At 33.9% G+C, this 22,597-nt stretch overlaps 1 protein-coding gene across 3 annotated transcripts in view; it reads left to right on the top strand.

The window, feature by feature from the left end:
- LOC138693813 (uncharacterized) overlaps window positions 1-22,597 on the top strand; it is an 85,330-nt gene that overhangs the window by 42,110 nt on the left and 20,623 nt on the right. Inside the window, exons 6-7 of one of the 3 annotated variants that reach the window (XM_069817614.1) lie at window positions 847-930; window positions 19,538-19,714. Coding sequence is in view for 1 of the 3 variants with exons in the window: in XM_069817615.1 (XP_069673716.1) it covers window positions 847-930 (84 nt within the window). In the remaining 2 variants the exon portion in view is untranslated. Of the gene's footprint in view, window positions 1-846; window positions 7,547-19,537; window positions 19,715-22,597 lie in introns of those variants that run through there. The other 2 variants (XM_069817615.1, XM_069817613.1) reach the window with 2 other exon arrangements.

Genomic DNA, 22,597 nt, shown 5'->3' with positions numbered 1-22,597 from the left:
CTTATTTTGGCTGTCGTTTAACCCTACACTTTCAATGATAATACCACATACACAACAATGAAACGTAATAAGTCATTCAAAAACATAATTAAAAATAACAAATGGACTTCCAACTACAAAATGGACTATTGAGCACTTTATAGGGACTGGATTTGTAGGTCTTTACCTTTTTTCCCCTTACTTTTCAACTCCAAATTTCTAATACTTTTCCGAATCATGAAAGTAGGAGTCGTATATGTGAATTCTATTGAACCTAAAAAAATCTCAATCGGACTTTAATACCTAAAATAACCTAAATCATTGTTGATAAGCATTATCTTGCATTTACTGCGTTTTATATTGACCTTTTTTTCAATTTTGAGAGAAATATCAATACATTGAGAGAGAGGGGGGGAGGGAGAGAGAGAACACCCTCGACATGGAGGAGGCTGCCTTAATCCCTAAGGCAAAAATCTGTACTTAGCAGCGACAACATCTATGGCTCCCTTGCTTTCCTCAAGGCACATTTCAGTGACCTTCCAAAATATACTGAGTACTTGGAATCTTCGTCACCACAACTGAAAGATGTAACTGGTGTCATTGACTCGCTTCTACAGAAACAAGTACCGTGGGTGAAGCCGTGACTTTAACACAGAAGAAACTATTGCATAGGAATCCAGTTTATATAGAACGCCTGAAATGTGCAAACATATGTACGAGTAAGTTTAAGTATTTGTCACTGCAGACGTTCAAAACATGTACAAAATGTTTTTGCATGACTAACTTACGAATCCTCTCCCTATTAATACATTCAATGCAAGCCAGTGAATGCATGCTTAACGATCAAGTCCATTTTGCTCTTTGCAGAAATACTCTTTGTGGACTACGAAGCAGAAGAGGAAACCAGAGTTGAGAAGGAGGAGAAGAAGGAGAAGAAGAAGAAAAATTGTGGTATTTTCTTTAACCTATTTTGTTGTTGCTTGTGTTTGTGTTGTTTACCTATTCTCCTCGCATTGCACTATTCGACGGCTTAGTGTCAAAGAACACTAACTCCAAAAATCGACTTTTTGAGTTATTTATAGTATCATATTGTACAAAGTAGCCTTTATATCGTGTGAAAGTAATATGGCTCTACAAATAATAGTTTTATTTTTTTTTGGAGATAGTGTTGTGTTAATTTAGACAGATGCGGAGTGTCAAACAACATTATATAGACTTAGTTTTCTTTGACAGTAACAAATTATAGACTAGAAGTACACTAAGTCGAGATAGTGTTCTTTGTCTCTAAATTATTTAACATTTCTAAGGTTTTATTGGTGACACTGCCTCAGAACATACAACCAAGAATGTAATACTATCAGCATACTGTTAATTGTTAGAGAATTGATAATTTTTTAGTCAATAGAATAATAGGAATATTTAAAAAAAACTAGAAATGATGCCCATGGTTTGCCAGTATATCTTTTCATTAATAATCTTCCTCGTATGTAATCGTGAAAACTTTATAACTTATTCATCAGTTCATAGCATAAATACACGTCAAAAAAATGACTTTCATACTCCATCGGCAAGTCTATCATGCTATCAAAAAGGAGTGTGTTATAAAAATTTTAATAGCCTCCCTATCGATATAAAAAATGAAACTCATAACACAAGAATATTTAGGGCCAAATTAAAGAAATACCTAATTTCTCACTCCTTCTATTCTGTAGGTGAATTTATGACATTCAGTAACGCTTCATGAAATTGATACTAAAACTATGTGTTGTACTAGTAGACTATATTGTAAATCTCGTCTGTATGGATTTCATCTAGACTGTGACTATAAATTAAGAACTTATAATAGTATTAAGTTTTTTGACTTGTTCCATATTCTAGCTGTGAAGCAATGTATGAATACCATGGAATGTTAATAAATACAATACAAGCATTCTTAAATCAATCCAGTTTGTAAGAAATGCAGCACACGATTGCTCTGGTAATTTGATACTCTTTTATTAGAGGTAAGAAATACTCAGTTCGAATATTAGGGGCAGGTTAATAGTGAAGTTGGCTTTAGCGACATATAAAATTTCAGAAGGAATGAGTGATGAATCTAATAAGAGCATAGCTGTTAGTAGTCCATATCCAACGCTGGATAACAGGGAAAGTCCACAAGTCCTTAAAGAGTGGAAAGAAATTGCTGGCAAAAAAAGTTCTAGACAAAAATTGTACAAAATGTCCCCTTAAATGCAACCTGCCATTTAGTGCTGAAGACAGACATGAAATTCATAAACAATATTGGAATATTGAGAATAACAATTTGAAGCGGCAATTTTAGATGGGCCTTACAGAAGTGAAGGAAATCCAAATCCAAAAAGGATGAATCTAGAGGGCAAAACACCATTTTTTCTGGTGAAAAATAAAGAAACAATATGGGTATGCAGGGGGTTTTTCTCGGCATCTTTGATATATCCAACACAATAATAGAACATAGTTTGAAAAAAGTGACAATAACATAATGGATACTGATCGAAGAGGAAAGCATGAGCCAGGAGTAAAGAAATCTGAACGTACTTGTGAATATATAGTGAACCACACTGCTCCATTTCCAAGAGTACCATCCAACAAGAGTACAAGAAACGACACTGCAAGAGAATATCTGTCTTGTGATTTAAATTTACAAACAAATTTATGAATTGTACAAAGAAAAATTCAGGAATGCTAATGTTCAGGCAGAAAAGCTTTCATATTATCGTCATATTTTCAAAAAAATTTTAATATAGCTTTTTAAAAACCCAGAAACGATCAATGTGATAAATGTTATACATATGATCACATGTCTGAACGTAAGAAAATAGAGACGGAGGCAGTTCATCAGTCCCATATTGAAAGAAGGGAAGCAGCTCGTCAAATAAAAAAAAGATTTCAAAATTAGGGCATCAGTAAATGATCTTTACGTTTTTAAATTTGATTTCATACTGTGCACTACAGTCCAGATGTTAAAATGGATTGAGTGTTTAGCTATATATAATTTGACCGTAGCCAACAGAACAGCAGAAAATTTTATATGGAGGGAGGGAATTGCAGAAAGGGGAGCTGCAGAGGTAGCATCATGTCTCTTTGCTCAAATGAAAAAAAACTGCAGAATGGTAAAAGGTTCTCTTTCATGTCCGATACCTGTGGAGGACAAAACCGGAATGTGCTCATATCAACTATGCTCCTCTATGCTTTGAATGTTTTGGACGTACCTCAAATTGAACATATTTTTTTTTAACCAGGAGATTCACAAATGGGCACAGTCCACGCGCACATTGAAAAAAAAAAACAGCAAAATATACAGAAATATTTGATCGATCAGAGTGATATACTATAGTTTGAGCTGTATCAAAAATGGAAGTGGAACAGAGTGATGTATGCTGTAAGAGAAACAAGAAAGTTGACGCTAATAGAAACATTGTAAGATGGCTGGATATAGTGTGGTTCCAGTATCGGAAAAGTGACGGGGAACACGTATTTTTTAAATACAACTATGATGAAGAATTCCATAAATTCAAGGTACAGAGGAAGATTACACGTGGATTTAAGGCTGGATAATCTTCAGCTTAAACCAAAGCATCATGGGGCACTGAAAATATACAGGATTAGAAAATGAAAAATGTATTGAAACTGTGTAAACAGAACATTATACCAGGAAATTACCTTTTCTTTACAACAGTTCAAAAATTGAGAACAGGAAATCGTAGTAGAAGATACTCAAAATGAAGAGCAATGAGTGGTTATAAAATTAAAAGGAAATTTTAAATTTTTATATGAGAGGTGTGGATATTGACACTATTCAAAACATAAAATATTGAATCAAATAAAATATAATATATTCAGATTATAATTTTATTCAATGTAATTTAGGGCATAAATTCTGAATTAAGTGTGTATTTTTTTTTTCTTTACGTGAGGACAGACTTTTAATCAACTGAATTTGTAGGCTTTGCTATTTTTTAAAATAAATTGATCATTAGTTAAATAACTTTTTCGTCCAAACCCTTCATCAGCTGTGGTAAATTAAAGTAACATTAGCAAATATTTTAAAACACTGTTGTTCTAAAATTCAATGTAAAATGAAGATAACTTTATTCTTTTATTATATTATAAATGCACTGTTAAAATTATTATTTCAGATAATAGTATAAATTGATTTAATAATGTTAATATTGTGCTTTTTGCTTTATAAATACTATTAACTGGTACTTTTATAATAATGTTGATATGTTCTGAGTTTAGATAATGTTTCTTTATAAAGAAGAAGAAATATCATAATTGCTGCTCACCACAATAAGTTAAATTTATTAATTTGCATTGTCAAATACATCTATAATTTCTTGTTAAAGTGTTTAAATTCAATATTTTGCCATTTATTTTTAACACTATCTACTAAATTGAACGCTTCATGTTAGTAACAAAGAACACTATCTCCAAAATGTGTTATTTTTTAAGACAATTTTAAATATTTCTAGAAAATATGTATTGTATTATCTTTAGGGTTATGTTCTATATTTATGGTTTAAATTTTATCAACGTATCTCATAAATTAAAGCAGTAACATAAGAAAATGTACACAATTAAACTGTTTTTTTGCCTCTTCTGTAAAGTTATGATTTTTGGAGTTAGTGTTCTTTGACATTAAGCCATCGTATTCTTCCCGTAATCACCTCCTTCTCTTCAAATTCCCCATGTTCTCTTCCAAGTAAGTAAGTAGTAGTATTGATTTTTAAGTGTACAAGGTGTGGCAATTAAGTAACGATGCTCGCATCTCCTATCGCACAGCCATATGGGAGGAAGTTGGTACCGGAATGTAGTTGACTTCGATCCTTTCGGTGCAACTATGTTTCATTTCGTCGTTGTGTGTATTGCCAGTTCAGCGATTTTCCAGCTATATCTAGCGTTTTATAAGTCACCAGCCGCTACTGAACAGCTGTCCGGTATTATTATAGTAAGGTATTTGCTTGTACTCTCAAATGCAGGATTCTAGTAATAGAACGTGATGTGTGTGTTAACCATATAAAGCTATCGTTTGTCTACAACGATCTTCGCCAAACGATCAACCCTGACAATTAAAATCGCCAGCGTTCATCGTCAGAGACTGGTTTCTTTACCGGCGAACTTCGTAGGTGGAGAGTAAATTGTTTTATATAGTTGACCATGTCTGATCAGCTGATAAGTAGATGATAATATGAGAACGTTATAAGGTTTTTTTTTTTTTTTTTTTTTTTTTTGATTAATTTTCAGAAAAGTCTATGATATATAATACGAATATTTATTTTCAGTCAATGACTTTACTATTAATATATGTAAGGTGCAAGTCCTTACATTACATGATTAATATTGTATGAACGTTTTCGTCGGTTTCATACCAACATCATCAGGTACAACATTCTATATAGCAATATATCTCTACAAACTAAAATACAATATATATTAATAAGCATACAATATGATAAAAACATGATAAAAACCAACATCCTGTGTCTTTCTTGTGTGGCTACACCCTATTGTCAAATGATTAAAACACACGTGTGATTACAATACTTATACAAATATGTTTGCAGGTCTTCACTGATAAAATAATAAAAAATAAAATGAAATCTGTATACTATATTGTGTGAAGGGATGCATTACAGTAATTGAACTATGTTAACTGATTTTTTCGTGCCCGTATTCTTGTTTTATCATTACTGCACGTCATTTCACCTTCTATTGTATGTACGTCATAATATATAGACTGAGGGTGTGCCTTGAGTCTAATTATTCAAAGTTGTTATGGATATCATTTGTATCCGATGATATATTTCAATATTAGGTTGTCTTATGATGTTGAATTGCGGCATATACTTGAATGTGCATTATGAGCGGTGATGCTCTTCAATCTAAAATAGAAATAATAGAATTATGTAATTAAATTAAATAATGTGTATTATCATTAAGTTGATGACTTGACTTTAAATCAAGAGTTATTGAAAATTGTATAAGATTAATTAAATTTCGTGTGACGTGTTGAGTAGATGGAAACTTACATAGTTAATTTATGGATGGTATCCAAATACTGTAGTTGTTGTGGACTATTATAGGAAGGTGAATGTCAGCGTTCAAATTAGCTGGAATAAGATAAAATGTGAAGTAATTAATATTAATACAATGATAAAACAAATAAATGTATCTGGGATTTGTGTCTATGTAATTTAAGTTAGGATAAATATAAATGATAAGAGCATTAAATTGGGTAATTAGCTATGTTGCAATAGTAGTTAATTTACGTGTATTATTGAATAATAACAAAGTATTTATAATTTAATGGATACATAAATCAAGCTTTTGGATTGTATTGTCTAAAGGAAATCAGTTTGAGAAAACAAATATGTGAAACTTACTTGTATATGAGCGTGTGTATTCGTTGGATGTGGTTGTATGGAGGCTATGTGAAGACTGTAAAGACTGCGTCTGGCTTGGTTTATGGAGATTGTGGATTGTGTGCGTATGAATACATTACGTCACGTGGTGTACAGTGTGTTCTGTAAGTTAGGTAAATTTTCATTAATCAAGGATTTTTCTCTTTTGTGATATTTTGAAATGTAAAACTCTTCAGTTATATTTATATACATATTATCTTTGTATGTTTTAATTATTGTTAAGGTATCATCACAGTCTACTATATACAGTCGCGAAGCTCAATATGTAGTAAAAATGCAAACATTAGGTAGTTGCTCACCACTAGCATCGCTAATATTGCCTCATTACAGGCAATGCAAAATAGTATCGTCACAGTCTATCTTCTAGCACCCTCAAATCTCAAGCTTCGTGACTGTATATAGTAGACTGTGATATTATGTCATATTAAGTTCATACCTTACAGACTCAGACGTGATTTTTTAGCCTTTCTTCTGTATTTTAATTATGGGGCATCCCTTATTACTGACGAGCAATCATCGTAGTGCTTCATTTACCTATGTTAATCACATACTTTTCCGAGATTGTCAAGGAAGAAGTCCAAATGGAGTGGAGGAAATGCATTTTATGAGACATATTGCACTCCATTCTAGTGCATGCAATCAGTATATTGTCCACTAATTTCCTGTAACTTTTCGCTTTGTTGTTTCCAAGAAAATTATGTACAAGTGGAATGATTCCCAAACGATTTTCTCCTTGCCTGTTAGAAATTCATGAAAATGTTCATCAAGCATTGACTTTCTAATTTGTGGACCTCTTTGGTTTTAGAATCATTGAGTCGTGGAAATTCATGAAAGAGTTACCTAAAAGCTCTTTTCATATCCTTTATATAGTTTTTCATAAGTCCCAGATTAATATGCAATGCTAGTAATATTATTTTGGTCTCATTTATCAGTGGCATACGAATAATATTTTTAATGCCTGGTTCTAACTTTTGCCTAAGGGGCCACAACATAGTTGATAGTGTTTATCTCCTGCACGACTATCCCACTTACACAAAGTGCAACAGTATTTTGTATAACCCTGCTGAAGACCTAATATTAACACAACTACTTTCAAATCTGAATACACACCACTTGTATTTATCATAATTCAAACAGTTAATTAATACCTTAATGTTACCACATGTCTCTTTCATGGATACTTTTTTTAGTAGGTTATTTTATGATGCTGTAGCAACATCTCAGGTTATTTAGCGTCAGAATGAGATGAAGGTGATAATGCCGGTGAAATGAGTCCGGGGTCCAGCACTAAAAGTTACCCAGCATTTGCTCAAATAGGGTTGAGGGAAAACTCCGGAAAAAACCTCACCCAGGTAACTTTCCCCGATCGGGATTTGAACCCGGGCCACCTGGTTTCGCGGCCAGACGCGCTGTTACTCCACAGGTGTGGACTTCATGGATACTGAATGTACGACTGGAATACTTGGGAATATATTGCCATTATGCAGTAATACTGCTTTAAGACTGGCTTTGAGTGAGTTTATAAAAAGGCGCCACTCGTCTGCGATGTGTTGAGTCGCCATGGCATCCATGAATCCATCAACATCATTACAGAATACAAGATTATCCTGCACATAAAAAAAAAACATCTTTCGAGGGGATGCTGACAAACTCGAAATTCGGTAATTTTAACATTTTTTTTTTTCAACTGCTTAAGTCGTGACCCTAGTAACTCAGCCTTGTTTTTACCGTAGACACTTCTAAGTCCATAATGAGATCATTTAGTTCAATTTGAGTCATTCTTATTTTAGGAAGGCTTACTTTTATAAGAAATAGCCTATCTCTCGTTGGTTGCTAGGTTGCTAAATAGGACATATTAGTAAATTTTGTAATTGTGTGAGAACTGATGTACAAATGTGTACACTGTGTATTTCTTACTATGTCATTACACTATGTGTTTATCCACATATATATATAAATATAAATAATATATAAAATGTAAATAAAATAACATCTCGAGAAAAATCGAAAAATTCGAGCAAAAACACTATGCAAAATCGAAATGAGAACTAATCCACCAAAATGAAGATCATTTTCGTTTTATCACCCCAAAATTAGTAAGAAATGACCAATTTTATCTGCGATACATTTTGACTGTTGAGCAATGTAATATTACAAATAAAAAAAAATAATGTGAGAAGGAGGTTGTTGCACTTCTCTCCTTTGCATGGCATTCCACTTGACTGACTATGAGATAATTTGTATAAACAAAAGCTGCCCTAAATAAGGGTTCGATAGATCGGCCTACTAATCAATTCATAAAGAATAATAAGTAAACAAAACAATTTTGTGACACTTGGAAAGAAAAAGAAAAAACATTAAGATAAGAAAACGTAGGAAATCATTTACAATAAAAATTTTGTTGGGTACAAATGATTACTAATTATAGCTAAGGATGATTTTAACACGTGAGATCCTATGGCATCAATCGTTGCATCAGAAATTTTGTATTGTTTAAGTTGATTTAAAGTTTCACGTGGGATCGTGCCATGGGCACCGAACATGAGCCCAAAAACTGTCCAATGTGTAATGTGGTATTGTGCTCCAAGATGCTGACAACAAGGCTCATATATGACTTGTTTTTCACGACACGCCTCATGTGGCTGTTGCTCATGCATCTCAAAACGGATTGTGGGATCAAGAATGACACCCTTATCCTTCTGCCGATCAATTATGATGATATCAGCCCGTCTAGTAGAGCCATCAGAAGAGACGCAACCAACCTCCTCATAAACCTCATAGGAAGCATTCTGACGGATTGAAGCTGCGATGAGAGAACGAACCGTATTATGTCTGTTGATTCGGAGCAATTCTCCATGATGGCAGAAACCCAAGACGTGAGGAAGCGTTTCTTGCTCGTCGCATCTTCTGCAACGGGTTGAGTCAAGAGTTCTACCGGGGAGAGTACGTACAGGTATTGTATTACAGTTCATCTTAATGGCTTGCGTCCACTGACTGCTCGAAAGTCCCTTTTTGGTTGAGATCCACGAATTACCTTTCTTCCAGTGAGAATAGAAAACAACTCCCAAACCTTTACTTTTCAATTTGCTCCATTGATGAAAAGAATCTTCACACAATGCTTTTTAGTTTTTGAGAAGAAAAACGTTCAGAGCAATCGAAGGTAATTGGTAATTGTTTGATGCAATGTTCAATTTCGTTTGGAAGATTTCGAGTGGCTGCTACATGAGGGTTGTCAACGTGTAAAAGTCTTTGACAAATATTTAAGTGCTGAAGGTAAGCTTCCCACTGGGCTTTAAGTACTCCTAAACCTCGCAATCTTCTTGGTGCGTACAACATAGCATCCGAGGTGTCAGTAGGAATGTTAATTATTTCCTTAACAGCGCTGCGAATTAATTTGTCAATATCAGATAGAAATTTCACTTTAAGATCTTTTAAAGGAGCACATTGGAAGGGGTAAACCAACTGAGGCCAGATATATTGATTTAATATATTTATCTTTTGGTCAGGCATGAGTAAGGGTGAAGTGACCAGCTGATTAAGATTTTTTTGTCAGTTTTTCAATTAGTTGCGCCGCATTAAATTTTATTTCATCATTAAAAGTAATGCCAAGATATCTTATAACTTCATCCGATTTGATGCAAGATATTTCTTGTCCATCGATCAAACCTTTGCTTCAGTACCTAGCTAAATCTGCCGCATCGTGTGTGTGTCCTTCAATTATGAATCATTTTACTCAATTGTATTAACAGTTCTGGTTGTTGCAAAATATAGATTAGTTATTGTTTACGTTGGTTCTTCTTTTTGGCTCATGTCGAACAGGGATTTGTGTTTAGAAACATAATCAATTAATATCTGGTCTTCATTTGTGGAGAAAGTGCAGAAAGATTTCTGTTTTACCGCCAATATGATATTATAATGTGTAGATCACATGTTATTAAATGATTTAGTTCATGATTTTGGCCTTAGAAAGGGATTATTGGAGACAATCAGCAAGCATTTCAAGAAGAGACAGAATTAGGAACGATATAATCAGAGAGAAAATGCAAGTTAAGAAAGATATTGTAGAGGATATTTTCACAAAATAACTAATATGGTATGGGCATATGATGCGAATGAATGCTGAAAGATTACCAAGGTTGGCATTTGATTGGACCCCATCAAGAAGGAGAAAAAGAGGAAGACCTATGACAACATGGAAAAGGGCATAGGAGAAGACTTATGGAGAGATAGAGGGAGTGCGATAAATTTATCAGTGACTGTAAATTAATATTTGGCTGTCAGAAAATGTCAAACGGCATTATAGACAACTAATATATATATATAGGCCTGTTCTCTAAATTTAAAATACTATTTAAACATAATTTACGATTCGTCGAATGGCAGAAAATGTCTAGTTCCTACTGTAATTTTACAATTGGTTTCTCGGCAATGATCGCCAAGTTTTTGACTCGAAGGCAAACTCCGACTAGATTGTGGGAAGTGACTCCTGTGAATAGGGATTATAAAGAATGGACACTTCGCGTCGGTACCTTTGATGTAGCCAGACTGATTTCAATGACCTTCAAGCCAGCTAGAGCGTGAGATTCTGCTTTCTCCCTAGAGTTGGCACTGACATCACACCAGCTAGCAGTCGACACATCGGAAATATAACACATAATTAACACATCTAGGTACATTATGTACTCAAATAAAATAAATTGGATCCATAAAATAATAAATCCGTCATTAACTGTAATGTCTAGACTCTAGAGTTCCTTTATAATGAGAGTTGAGACGTTGACCCCAACAACCATTAAAATATATAATGATTTGATAGCAGTGTAAATGGAAAAACAAAACTCTTATGAGAAGTAAAACCATTTACCTATATTATATTATATACAAATATTAAACGAATTTGATACATAGTTTTATAATATGTTATATTATTTTATAATATAATTTATTATGTCTGAAATATAAAAAATTATTATTATATTTTGTCATTGAGAAATAAGGGTAAGCTGTTAACTTGAATTTATTTGAAGCAAAGCGTTACTGGATTATGCAATAAGGTAGGCGATGTTTGGATCCTGTGTCTCAACTCTATACTCAATTATTATCTCAGCATATGCTCGATTACACTAACCTCTAGCGCTTGAAAGTGGAACTAAACGCTGGTGCACAGAGAAACAAAACACAGGAAAATTCGCTCAGTGACCATTCTTTATAATCCCTATTCGCTGGTGACTCAATGTGTGCCTTTAAAGGTTAAAATGAAGTTGTTTTCGAACTTATGGCATTGCAAACAAGATTGTGCTACAGCTTCTACTCACTGACGTTAGTTCCATTTTTTCATTCTCTATGTAATTGGCATTCATTGCTCAACGCATAACAATATCGTCTTCAACAATGCAAATGACATATTGAACCGCTATTTTGAGTTTTGATTTCAATTAAAGCAAGCAAAAATAGTGTTTTATGGACAGTATGTGAATTAAGGAGCTCGGTTCGATTCTCATGGGACAACCAGGATGAACCTCTTCCCATTGAGGTAAGATTTCTAAGTTATAAATTCGATTCTTGCTTGAAAACTGCAGCAATAAGTAGGGAATAAAAACATTTACGTTTTATAGCGTCAATGGCGATTATAGGAATGAATGTTTATATGGGAGGCTGATAATTTTAAGCCTCGATTGGACAAGCACATTTAAAAACACTACCGAAATCGCGACGCATTTTAAAAATTACTGAGCACAATGATGTTTTATGGTTTTAATACATTACATTGTTTTATGGCAATCCTTTCTTATCAATAAATACGAACAAAATAAATCGTATAATTCAGCGATTCTGACAGTGTGGCATTCGATGAATCGCAAATTATATTTAAATAGTATTTTAAATTTGGAGAACAGGCCTACTGCAAAATGTAGGTATACGAAATCACGAAAATACGAATCAATAAAAACATGAAACATCATCAATAACAATAATTATAGTATAATCGTAAAATTACAAAATAAATATTAATAACTTAATTATTGTATTTCATTTTGATTAATATCATTAATACTATTAAAGATCTAAAGAGAAATATAATATTTATCAGTTTCATATCTGGATTCTCTGCATATTTATCCTGAAAACAAATTACTGCAATAGAGTAATGCAGTTAAGCAGAAATGAGGCTACAGCTTTCCGCCATAAAACCAGACGATTATAAAAAATTTGTAGCTTTTAGAAAGGAAATATTCATTCCACCGATCAGAATAATTGAGATGTTACATAATTACGTGTGTTAATATTATTAATTAGTATTAAAATATATTAACATTTGTATTGTAAGGATTATTTTCTTTTGTTTTTCTTTTAACGATCTTATAAAAGTTCATAGTAGGTCTACCGATTATAGCAAAATGCAAGTTTTTGACAATGTACGGTATGTACAGTAGTGGCAAAAAAAACTGGACCGACGGAATAATCAAAGTCCCTGAAATGAGCCACTGCTCATGCCATGCCCTCATTCACAAGATAATGAGTGATCTATTGAAATTGTAGTTTCGACTGCTGACGTAGCCCATTTCGAAAACCATTAGAAAATAATCTGGTAAAATTCATGTTCTGGGAACAGTAAGTTAATTAAGTAGTAAAATATCGCTGCAATCGAAAAGTATTGGGAATAAATTTGAATAAGGAACAAAAAAAAGTTTCCTTCCCAGGCAGGATTCGAACCACGAAAGTCTTAGTTACCAGTCTATCGTGGCTCTGGAGTGAACAAGGCTCTGAAATCAGCTACAAGGGTCGGTCCGTTTTTTTTTTTTGCCACTACTGTACATTATTAACATAGTTTAAATTCTATATTTATACCCATTTCAATAAATAATAATAATTCTAACACTAATGAAACTTGGAAATCCTCCCTAACCACATATGGGACTGTTATCTGATTTGCGTTGCGTTAATTCATGATCAAATGAAAGTGAGTATTGTATTAATATTACAAAGGATAGCACTTTTTAGAAAAGAATGAAGTCAAAATATGCTACATTTTAGAAGATCAAAGAAATTTATTTTCATGAATATGCTAAATACGAGTGTACCAGTCCCGTACTATAAATGTCAACTTGATGTTAGGGATACAGGGAAAGGTTTGACTAAGTTCCTTTCTTTGCAAATCAATACTTCATGGAAGTATTAATCATTTCACCACAAACAAGTGCAAATTTTTACTTAGTTCCTTTCTAAATTATGCGATTAAAATATACAGGTGGTACATTCATTATAGGGTACTTAAAATCAATTTTTTTTCTCATAAAATAATACTTTTTATTAAATTTCGATATAATAATATAATTATTATTATTATTATTATTATTATTATTATTATAACAATATTAATAATATTTAATTACTAATGGCTTTTAGAGAACCCATAGGTTCATTGACACTCTCACATCAGCCTGCCATCGTCGGTCCCTATCCTAAGTAAGATTAATCCAGTCCCTACCATCATATTCCACCTCCCTCAAATCTATTTTAATATTATCCTCCCACCTACGTCTCGGCCTCCTCAATGGTCTTTTTTTCCTCAGCAGCCATTCCAGGTTCCGTACGGGACACTTTAGACAGCAACTTTGGAAATATAATTGTCTATAAAATTTATATCTTTGGTAAAATATGTTCAGTGATAAATGAATAATTTTGTTAAAGTGTGAAGGACCCTCTTCCTGAAACAGAATAGTTTACTGAATTTTATTTTCTGAGAAATATCTAAATAAAATGAGGTTCTGTACGGGACATTTTTTAGACACCTCAATAGTCAACAAGCACTTTGATGGCAAAAATCTGTGATATCTGATTCCTTAAGTAACTGAAATTTTTTCCATGAACTTGTAGGCACTGAAACATTTTATAAAAATAGTTACTTCTTAAAAAAACCTTGTAACTGCTACGAATTAACCAGAAATACTTGGTTCCGTATGGGACAGTCAAAAAGTTCCATACGGGACACTTGTGAATTAGAAGTCTTCTTTGAGAGTTTTTTTGTTTTTTGGAGGTAATAATGTAATTTTAATATAACAAATATTTATTTTTATCGATTTTACATGTATTTTATGGGACAGCAATGTGCAATTAGAGGAAATTTTGTCATGAAACGGTCAGATTGATCTGCTGAATTTAACCATAAGAAGTTATATGTTAATGATTATGTATTATACTGTACATTAAACTGCAAGTTTATTTCAATTTAAGAACCTTCAGTTAAATTTATAATACAATATGTCAGCTCCTTTTCTAACAATATCAGAATCATTTAGATTCTTCTTATCTGAGACACTTTGACAATGCTTTGAAATGAAGAGGATTCCTCATCTAGCTTAAAATGTTTGTCATTTTTGGTTGTCTGCTTAAAAAAAAAAGTACTTTAATACCTTTGTTCTCAACCTTGCCATTACATATAGTCAGTGCTGTCATGGTAATTTTTTCCTTGGCCATATGCCCCATCCCTTGTTTTTTCCCTTGAAATATATTTTACTCTCCTCTCTTTATCTTTCCAACTGTCATTTAATGATTTTATTAGTATTAAAGAAGAAGTAAAGAAATTGTTTTGCTTTACATTTTAATTGTACAACAAATTTGATTTAAAGAATATACCATGTAGCACCACTGTAGATGCATACTTGTCTTTATGAATCTTGGAGTGTGTATTTGCAGCACGTCTTGTTTTTCAACCATTATTTTATATAATTCTGGATTCCTGTGCTGCAGAGGTGGACAATTTTTGTTCATGAACATCAAACAAAATACATTAAGAACACCAAGAGATGATCTAAGATCTGTACATGTACAAAACTTAGGCACCCATATGCTGTATGCCTCCGTACAGACAAAATTTTCTTTTCCCCATACAATTAATTAAAAAAAAAAAATTGTAGGTTCTCATATGATGTATGACCCCGTATGACCTCCACCATGACAGCACTGCATATAGTATGATATTTATGCTTTAGTCCCTTATCACTTGTCAATTCAACTTCAATGAACTTTCTAGGATTTAAATCTTCCAGATTCATGGGATGTTTTAGGTTGTGATGGCTTTGTTCTAGAGGAGACATATTTTCACATTCTGAAGACTTATATCTCTAGCTATAGCGTCTGATTCTGAGTCATTTGCTGTAAGTGACGAGTCAGAGTAAATCTCGTAATATAGGCTTCTTACAAGGGAAGGGTTTCGGCTCGAACAGGAATTTCGTATCCAAAATTTCTATACAAGCCCATCTTTACATCTCTGTAAAGCTCCCAAAAGCATTCGTTTGTGTAATGTGTGGTTTGTCTGTTAGAGCACTGTACAGGTTGGGGGATGGGGAGAGCACTGCACAAGTTAAGGGGATGGGACACCTTACCCGTAAGCCTAGCCTAGCCTAGAAGCTAGTGCGACTGGTAAAATGTCTGAAGCCCATTTAAAAACATTTCTCTCCAACGTTCTATCCGAAAATATTGCAGCTAATCAAGAATGTACACTGTTGTGTGAGTCATTGAATGTGCACAAGAACACGACCTTAATAAATGAATCATTCCAAGACTAGGACATGGAATGTATGATCATGCCACCTAAAAAAAACTAAATTTATCCAGCCTCTGGATATCTATTTCCTTAGACAATATTATGCTCGGAATATAGCAGATTGCATAAGGACTCTTGCTGAGAATCCAGAACTTAACTTGGGAAATCGAGTGTTTATAATGAAAATGCACTCTGTTATTCATAACCAGTTGTCTGCTCCAGTGTACCACCCTATGCTTCAATATTCCTGGCAGTCAGCTTGTTACGTGAATCCTGAACAAGTCTTGAACTTCAAAAATGTAATTCAGGTGGCATTTGATTTTTCAGCACTGGAGTGTGATTCAGAAGATTGTTTAGGTATTGCTTTTGCGTGTTGTGCTTATTGTTCTACTCCATGCTGTATCATGAATTTATGGAGAATCCTCATGTACATCTTTAAAGAAGTGTATTGACCAATACCAACCAAATGGAGGGTTACACAAATGAATGCTTTTACGGTCTTCATCCCCATTGTGAGGTAAGTCTCTGTACAAATTTTTAACCAAAAATTCCTGTTCGAGCCGAAACCCTTCCCTTGTTAGAGTGGTTAATGTGGTTAATTCTTTAAAGATGCTGTGTCTACACATTTCTGATCGGGCTGTTGTGGCAACAAGAACGCTTTCACAGTCATGGTAAAAAACAGTGACTTTGCTGAATTTTGGAGATCGCTGCTACTTTTTCCCATTGTTTGTTCTTGAGCTCTTCATATAGCCTATGAAACAAATTCAAATGTTCTACATAAAACACCAATAATCAACAATACAGCAACCTCGAGTTCTGTTAGTAATTGTCCTGTACAGAACTGTCCCATACGGAACTGTTCTGTACGGAACCTTATTTCCTTTAAAAATGCCTTATTAAAAATCTAATTAAAATTAGTGACGTTATGAGAGCGGTACTTACTTAACTTCTATAAAAGATTGTGCACTTACCTTCTTTCATTAACGTGCAAAACAAACTTTATATCTTTTCTAGTTCCGTACAGGACAAGAAGATGGCTATCTTTATACATTGTCACAATAATTATAGGAAATAACAAAATACAAAATCACACTGTCCACCATGTACCTAATAGGTTCTACCAATAAGAAGTAGCAAGCATACCATCTTAAGGAAACTGATTTGGCTATATCAATAGTGAGAACATAGGGATACAAATTTACATTTCAAAAACAAGATTACTACCTACATTGTTTTGAGACCTTAAAAAATGAGAGTTAAAATACAAATAAATATATATTTTTTTGGAATCTGGCAATTTACACTATTCAGAAGCTCTCTTCGTCAAAATAAATTTTATTATCACAAATTTAATTTTTACCACTTAGGCTCATTTATCTTGGAATGGCTGTCAGGTCTTCCTTCTAACACTTTATATCAGCGATGCAGAACTGCACTCCAATTGTTGCATTCGTCACGAGCCGGACTAGTCATTCATTCCTTCCTCCAAGGTCACTCATCGTCCACATGACAAAGTACAGAAGATTTGTATTCACTGTCTAGAGATGGAATTCGAAGCAATATCGGTCGGAAAGTAGTAGTTTAAAGAACAATGGGGAAAATGAATACTTCTGTATTGAAAATAATCACAAAGCGCGTTGTCTCATTTGTGATCAGTTTATTGTTATAATTCTGTAGCCGGGAGGAAAAAGGTTAAAAGTAAAATTTTTTTTTACTTTTCAGGAGAGCAGTAGAAAGATTGAAATTGCTGTAAATTATAGTTTTTTTTTTAATTTAGAGGTTTTTTCTGCATATTATTTGTTTATATTTCTTCTAAAATAAGTAATGTTGCTCATTTAACAACTTTCTTGATTATTTGTAAAAATAGCCGCACTTAAGCCCTTTTAAAAATAGAACCCAAACTGAGTAGAAGGGACTATGTAAACATAAGATCTTTTCCATATCAAAATAAATGAGAAATGTAAATTATTAGGAATGCAAAATAGGTCTTAAACATTATAGGACTGTTTATCTAGTGCTTAAAGTTTTAAAAGGAAAGGTCATCAGTATGTGATAAAATAGCTAAAATACAAGTTAGACCTTTTTAATAGGGACTCATGGAAAGTAAACATGTGATGTTTGTAAGGAATAAAGTATTAAATATTCTTAAGTCCTTTATTTTGCGTGTGCTCGATTCAAAAAGTACTTAGGATATGGATATTTTGTTACGCTCTATAAATCCAGTCAGGAGTCTTATTTGACTTTAACCATTTTGCCAGACTGTAGAGAATTGTTTCCACTTTCAGAATATATAAAAATCTCATTTTCACAAAAAACTGACTTAAAACCTTTTTCCTCCGGGCTACAGAATTATTGTGGTCGGAAAAACTTTCGTCATTTTTTCCGTGAGCACAGGTTTGTTGTATTCCGCCACATGGTTGCAGACGAGTCACGGAGAAGTCATTCAACGCCGGTGGATTGTTGAAGGGAAACCAATGCTTTCCTCATGCTTCTACCTCTATCTCTTTGAGTTCTGCATCCTGCTCTATATGTATTTCTGGATTCACCCATACTTGTTACATTCCCTGTCCAACTCAAACGTCTGGATTTAATGTTTCAATTATGTTAGGTGAAGAATGCAATGCGTGCAGTTCTGCGTTGTATAACTTCCTCCATTCTCCTGTAACTTCATTCCCCTCAGCTTCAAATATTTTCGTAAGCACCTTATTCTAGAACACACTTAACCTCTGTTCCTTTCTCAAAGTGAGAGTCCAATTTTCACAACCGTTAATATAGCTGTTTTATAAAATCTAACTTTCCGGGTTGGCGCAGTTGGTATAGCGCTGGCCTTCTATGCCCGATGTTGCGGGTTCGATCCCGGGCCAGGTCAATGGCATTTAAGTGTGCTTAAATGCGACAGGCTCATGTCAGTAGATTTACTGGCATATAAAAGAACTCCTGCAGGACAAAATTCCTGCACACCGGCGACGCTGATATAATCTCGGCAGTTGAGAGCGTCATTAAATAAAATATAACATTTAACATTTCTAACTTTCAGTTTTTTGAAAGCAGATTTGATGACAAAAGATTCTCAACCGAATAATAGCAGGCATTTCCGTTATTTATTCTGCGTTTAATTTCTTCTCGAGTGTCATTTGTTATTGCTGCTCGAAGATATTTGAAATTGTTCACCTTGTCAAAGAATAAATTTACAATTGTTACATTTCCATTTCGTGCTATGTTCTGGTCACACTACTTTGTCTTCTCGGGATTTACTTCCAAACCTATCTCATTACTTGATTTGGGTTCGATAAGCTGTGCAATAATATTCAAAATTTATGTAACAACCGTCAAGTCCACCGTTGTGGCTGAGGGGTTAGCAAGTCTAACTCCGAACCCAGCGAGCCAGGATTCGATCTCCGGTCGGGACGAGTTGCCTAGGTGAGGTTTTTCGGGGTTTTTCCCTCACTCCTATTGATGAATATCAGGTAACTTTATCAGGTGATTGGAACCCCACTCATCTTCGCCACTTCCTTTCCTCCCCTATCATCCTTTCATTCATCATTCCGTTACTTCTTCTGGTTTTCAGATCGCTCTACAGGCGGCCCTCCGAAGCTGCTGGCTCTCTCGACCGGCCTCCGTGGATTGTATTCAAGTGATGACGGATAGCTTCTGCAACGGAACCCAGGGCCAGACCTTCTCAGAGTAGGACTTCCGCCTCGGATCGTTAAGGGAGCCTTGGGTGGGCGTTGCCGAAGAAGGAATGGTATATAGACTCTGTTGTCTTGTAGGGATCGGTCGTTAAGAGGTCGGTACGCGTAGAGGATCGGTGGGCACGCAACTCATCCCATATGGGGGGGTATAGTGCGTGGGATATTCCCTCCCTCCCTCCCTCCTAACAAGGAAAAAAAAAAACAACCGTCAAACTTATCAGTATACAAATGTGATTGAACACACAGATGCTATTTTTACATATTGGAAGATAAATGATTAACGTTTTCGGTTCGAAGGAAGCATCTTCAGATCAATTAATAAACCTAGAGTACGTTATATTGCGAACAAATAGTGAAGTATATTATATGAAGTGAAAAGGAGAACATAATGGAAAACAATGGTGCATGTAAATGTCATTGGTTAAAATAGAATAAAACGAACATTAAAATAGTATCTATATATAAGGTAGTAAAATTACGTATTGACAGGACGTAATGTAATTGATCATTGGGAACTTATATGAGAGGGAAGAGCGTGAGATGAGCAAGAGCAGAGGCGAGCTACATAAGGCGAAATAGACAGTCGCCTAGGGTCTCGCTCCTGAAAAGGCCACGCGACTGCAAGTATTTAAAATTTGGTTTTTCATTCAGATACCTATATTTCCCTTTATTTACGTGTTATTTCTTCTTATATTTCCACATTCTTATTTATTTTCATCTTTAATGGAATACAATAATATATAATTGACACCAGAGTCTAGCTTTCAAAGTGCATTCATTCATTCATTCATTCATTCATTCATTCATTCATTCATTCATTTATTCATTCGTTCGTTCGTTCATTCATTCTCACTCGATCGCCTTTCTTGGAATTCGTATTTCCATTCCTCCTGCTCCACACGCACTTTCGATCAGCAATGAGGAAATATAAATAATGATAAAGCTAAAATAATTACCACAAATTGTTGAATTAAATTTGAAATGTTCAAAACACGTTATACAACGCCAATAAATGTATATTTTATTGAATTATAAAGTTTATAAATATTCCATTACCTAATAATGAATGTAAAATTACCTCACATTGTCACTCAATATAAATTTTATTGTGCTATATTTATGTTACAAGCTATATCACGGACTAAAAATGAAGGCATGGTCAGAATTCAGTTTCATAATATGGCGAGTAGTTTAATATACTACTACTTCTGTTATTATTAATTTATTATTATTATTATTATTATTATTATTATTATTATTATTATTATTATTATTATTATTATTATTATTATTATTATTAAGTTATTATGGGTGTAGTTTATCCACAACTTTATTTAAGATATATATAAAACAAGCTTTACAAAATTGGAAGAAGTGTAAAGATATGGGAATATCTACTGAGAATTCTACAATTTATACTCTGTTATTTGCAGACGACCAGCTAGTTATAGCACAGGGCTATGAGGACATAGAATATATGACCAGAAAACTTATAGAAGAATACAATAAACGGGGTTTAAAAATAAATTTAGAGAAAACACTTTATATGTCCTGTGGGGAGGAAATGAAAGATTTGGATTTGGAAGATGAAATAGGATGTATAAAAGGATGTGAGGAGTGTGAATATTTGGGGGTAAACATTAACTCAATATACAGCCAGGAAAGTGACATAAAATATAGAATTCAGAAAGGTAGATCGCAATAGCTATGTTAAATGGAGTTTGGTGGGATAAGATAATAACAATTGAAACAAAACTCCAAATCTATAATAAGGAGTACTACAACATATGGGGCGGAAACGTGGCATTTAAACACGAACTGAGATTGAAACTCCTCTCCACTGAAATGAAGTGAAGAGTCCACTGCAAGAATGATGGATGTCACTTTCTTGTCGAAAATGAACCAAGACTGCCAATGCATACCTTAAGACATATAGCATGTACATAGAGAGTTATATGACATTAACACTGATAGTCATTGTCCAGTAATGATTGGAAAATCACAGTTAAGTTTTGAGCGCTAAGCATTTCAAACTTTCAATTGCTTCTCCTGAAAAATGTATTCCAAATGACATCCATCATTCTTGCAGTGAACTCTTCAATTGTTTTAGACGTTCCACTAGACATTCAAATTGGAAAAAAATTCGAAACACAGCCATTAGACATTGTTAGATTTCGTTAGCTACAAGCAATTAGAATGGTATGGCCACGTACGTAGAATGCCAGAAACAAGATTGCCCAGACAGATTTTGGAATGGATTCCGCCAGGAAGAGGAAAGAGGGGAAGACCAAGGAAAACCTGGATGGACGATATAACAAGTGGAATGAAGGAGAGAGGCTTGGAAGAACGGGATTGGGAGGCAAGAGAAGAATGGAGAAACAAGATATGTAGTTTACATTGTAGCCCTGTTAATAAAAATTATTATTATCATTATTATTATTATTATTATTATTATTATTATTGTCGTCATATTGATATGGGGTCTTGAATATAGGTTTGCCTAGGACCTCGCAAAGCCTAGTGCCATCACTGATCAAGAGCATCATATAGCAATGACGCATGAGATATATATTCGTAAAAATTACAAGTACCAGAAAAAAATGTGCACCATTGTTATCCATTATGTTCTCCTTTTCACTTCATATAATATTTCACTGTTTTTCGCAATATAATTTTCTCTTAGTAATTGATCTGAAGATGGTTTCTTTGAATCGAAAACGTTTATCATTTGAGGCATTGACATGGGAAAGGTCGTAACTGCCAAAAATTCGAATTTTTAGGTTTTTCATTGAGAAGGTAGTAAATGGCCATGCCAATGGCACAGAGAAGGTAGTATGTCCCTATGTAATGAAACGAAGTTGGAAACGTAGTCACTAGATGTTGTAAGTTGTATGTGCACAGCTGTTGGCGCGGAGAAGGTAGTAACTCCTTTTACA

The sequence above is a fragment of the Periplaneta americana genome, unplaced genomic scaffold (assembly GCF_040183065.1).
Source record: "Periplaneta americana isolate PAMFEO1 unplaced genomic scaffold, P.americana_PAMFEO1_priV1 scaffold_22, whole genome shotgun sequence".
In the NCBI taxonomy this organism is placed as follows: Eukaryota; Metazoa; Arthropoda; class Insecta; order Blattodea; family Blattidae; genus Periplaneta; species Periplaneta americana.
This window is presented reverse-complemented; position numbering and strand designations above follow the sequence as displayed.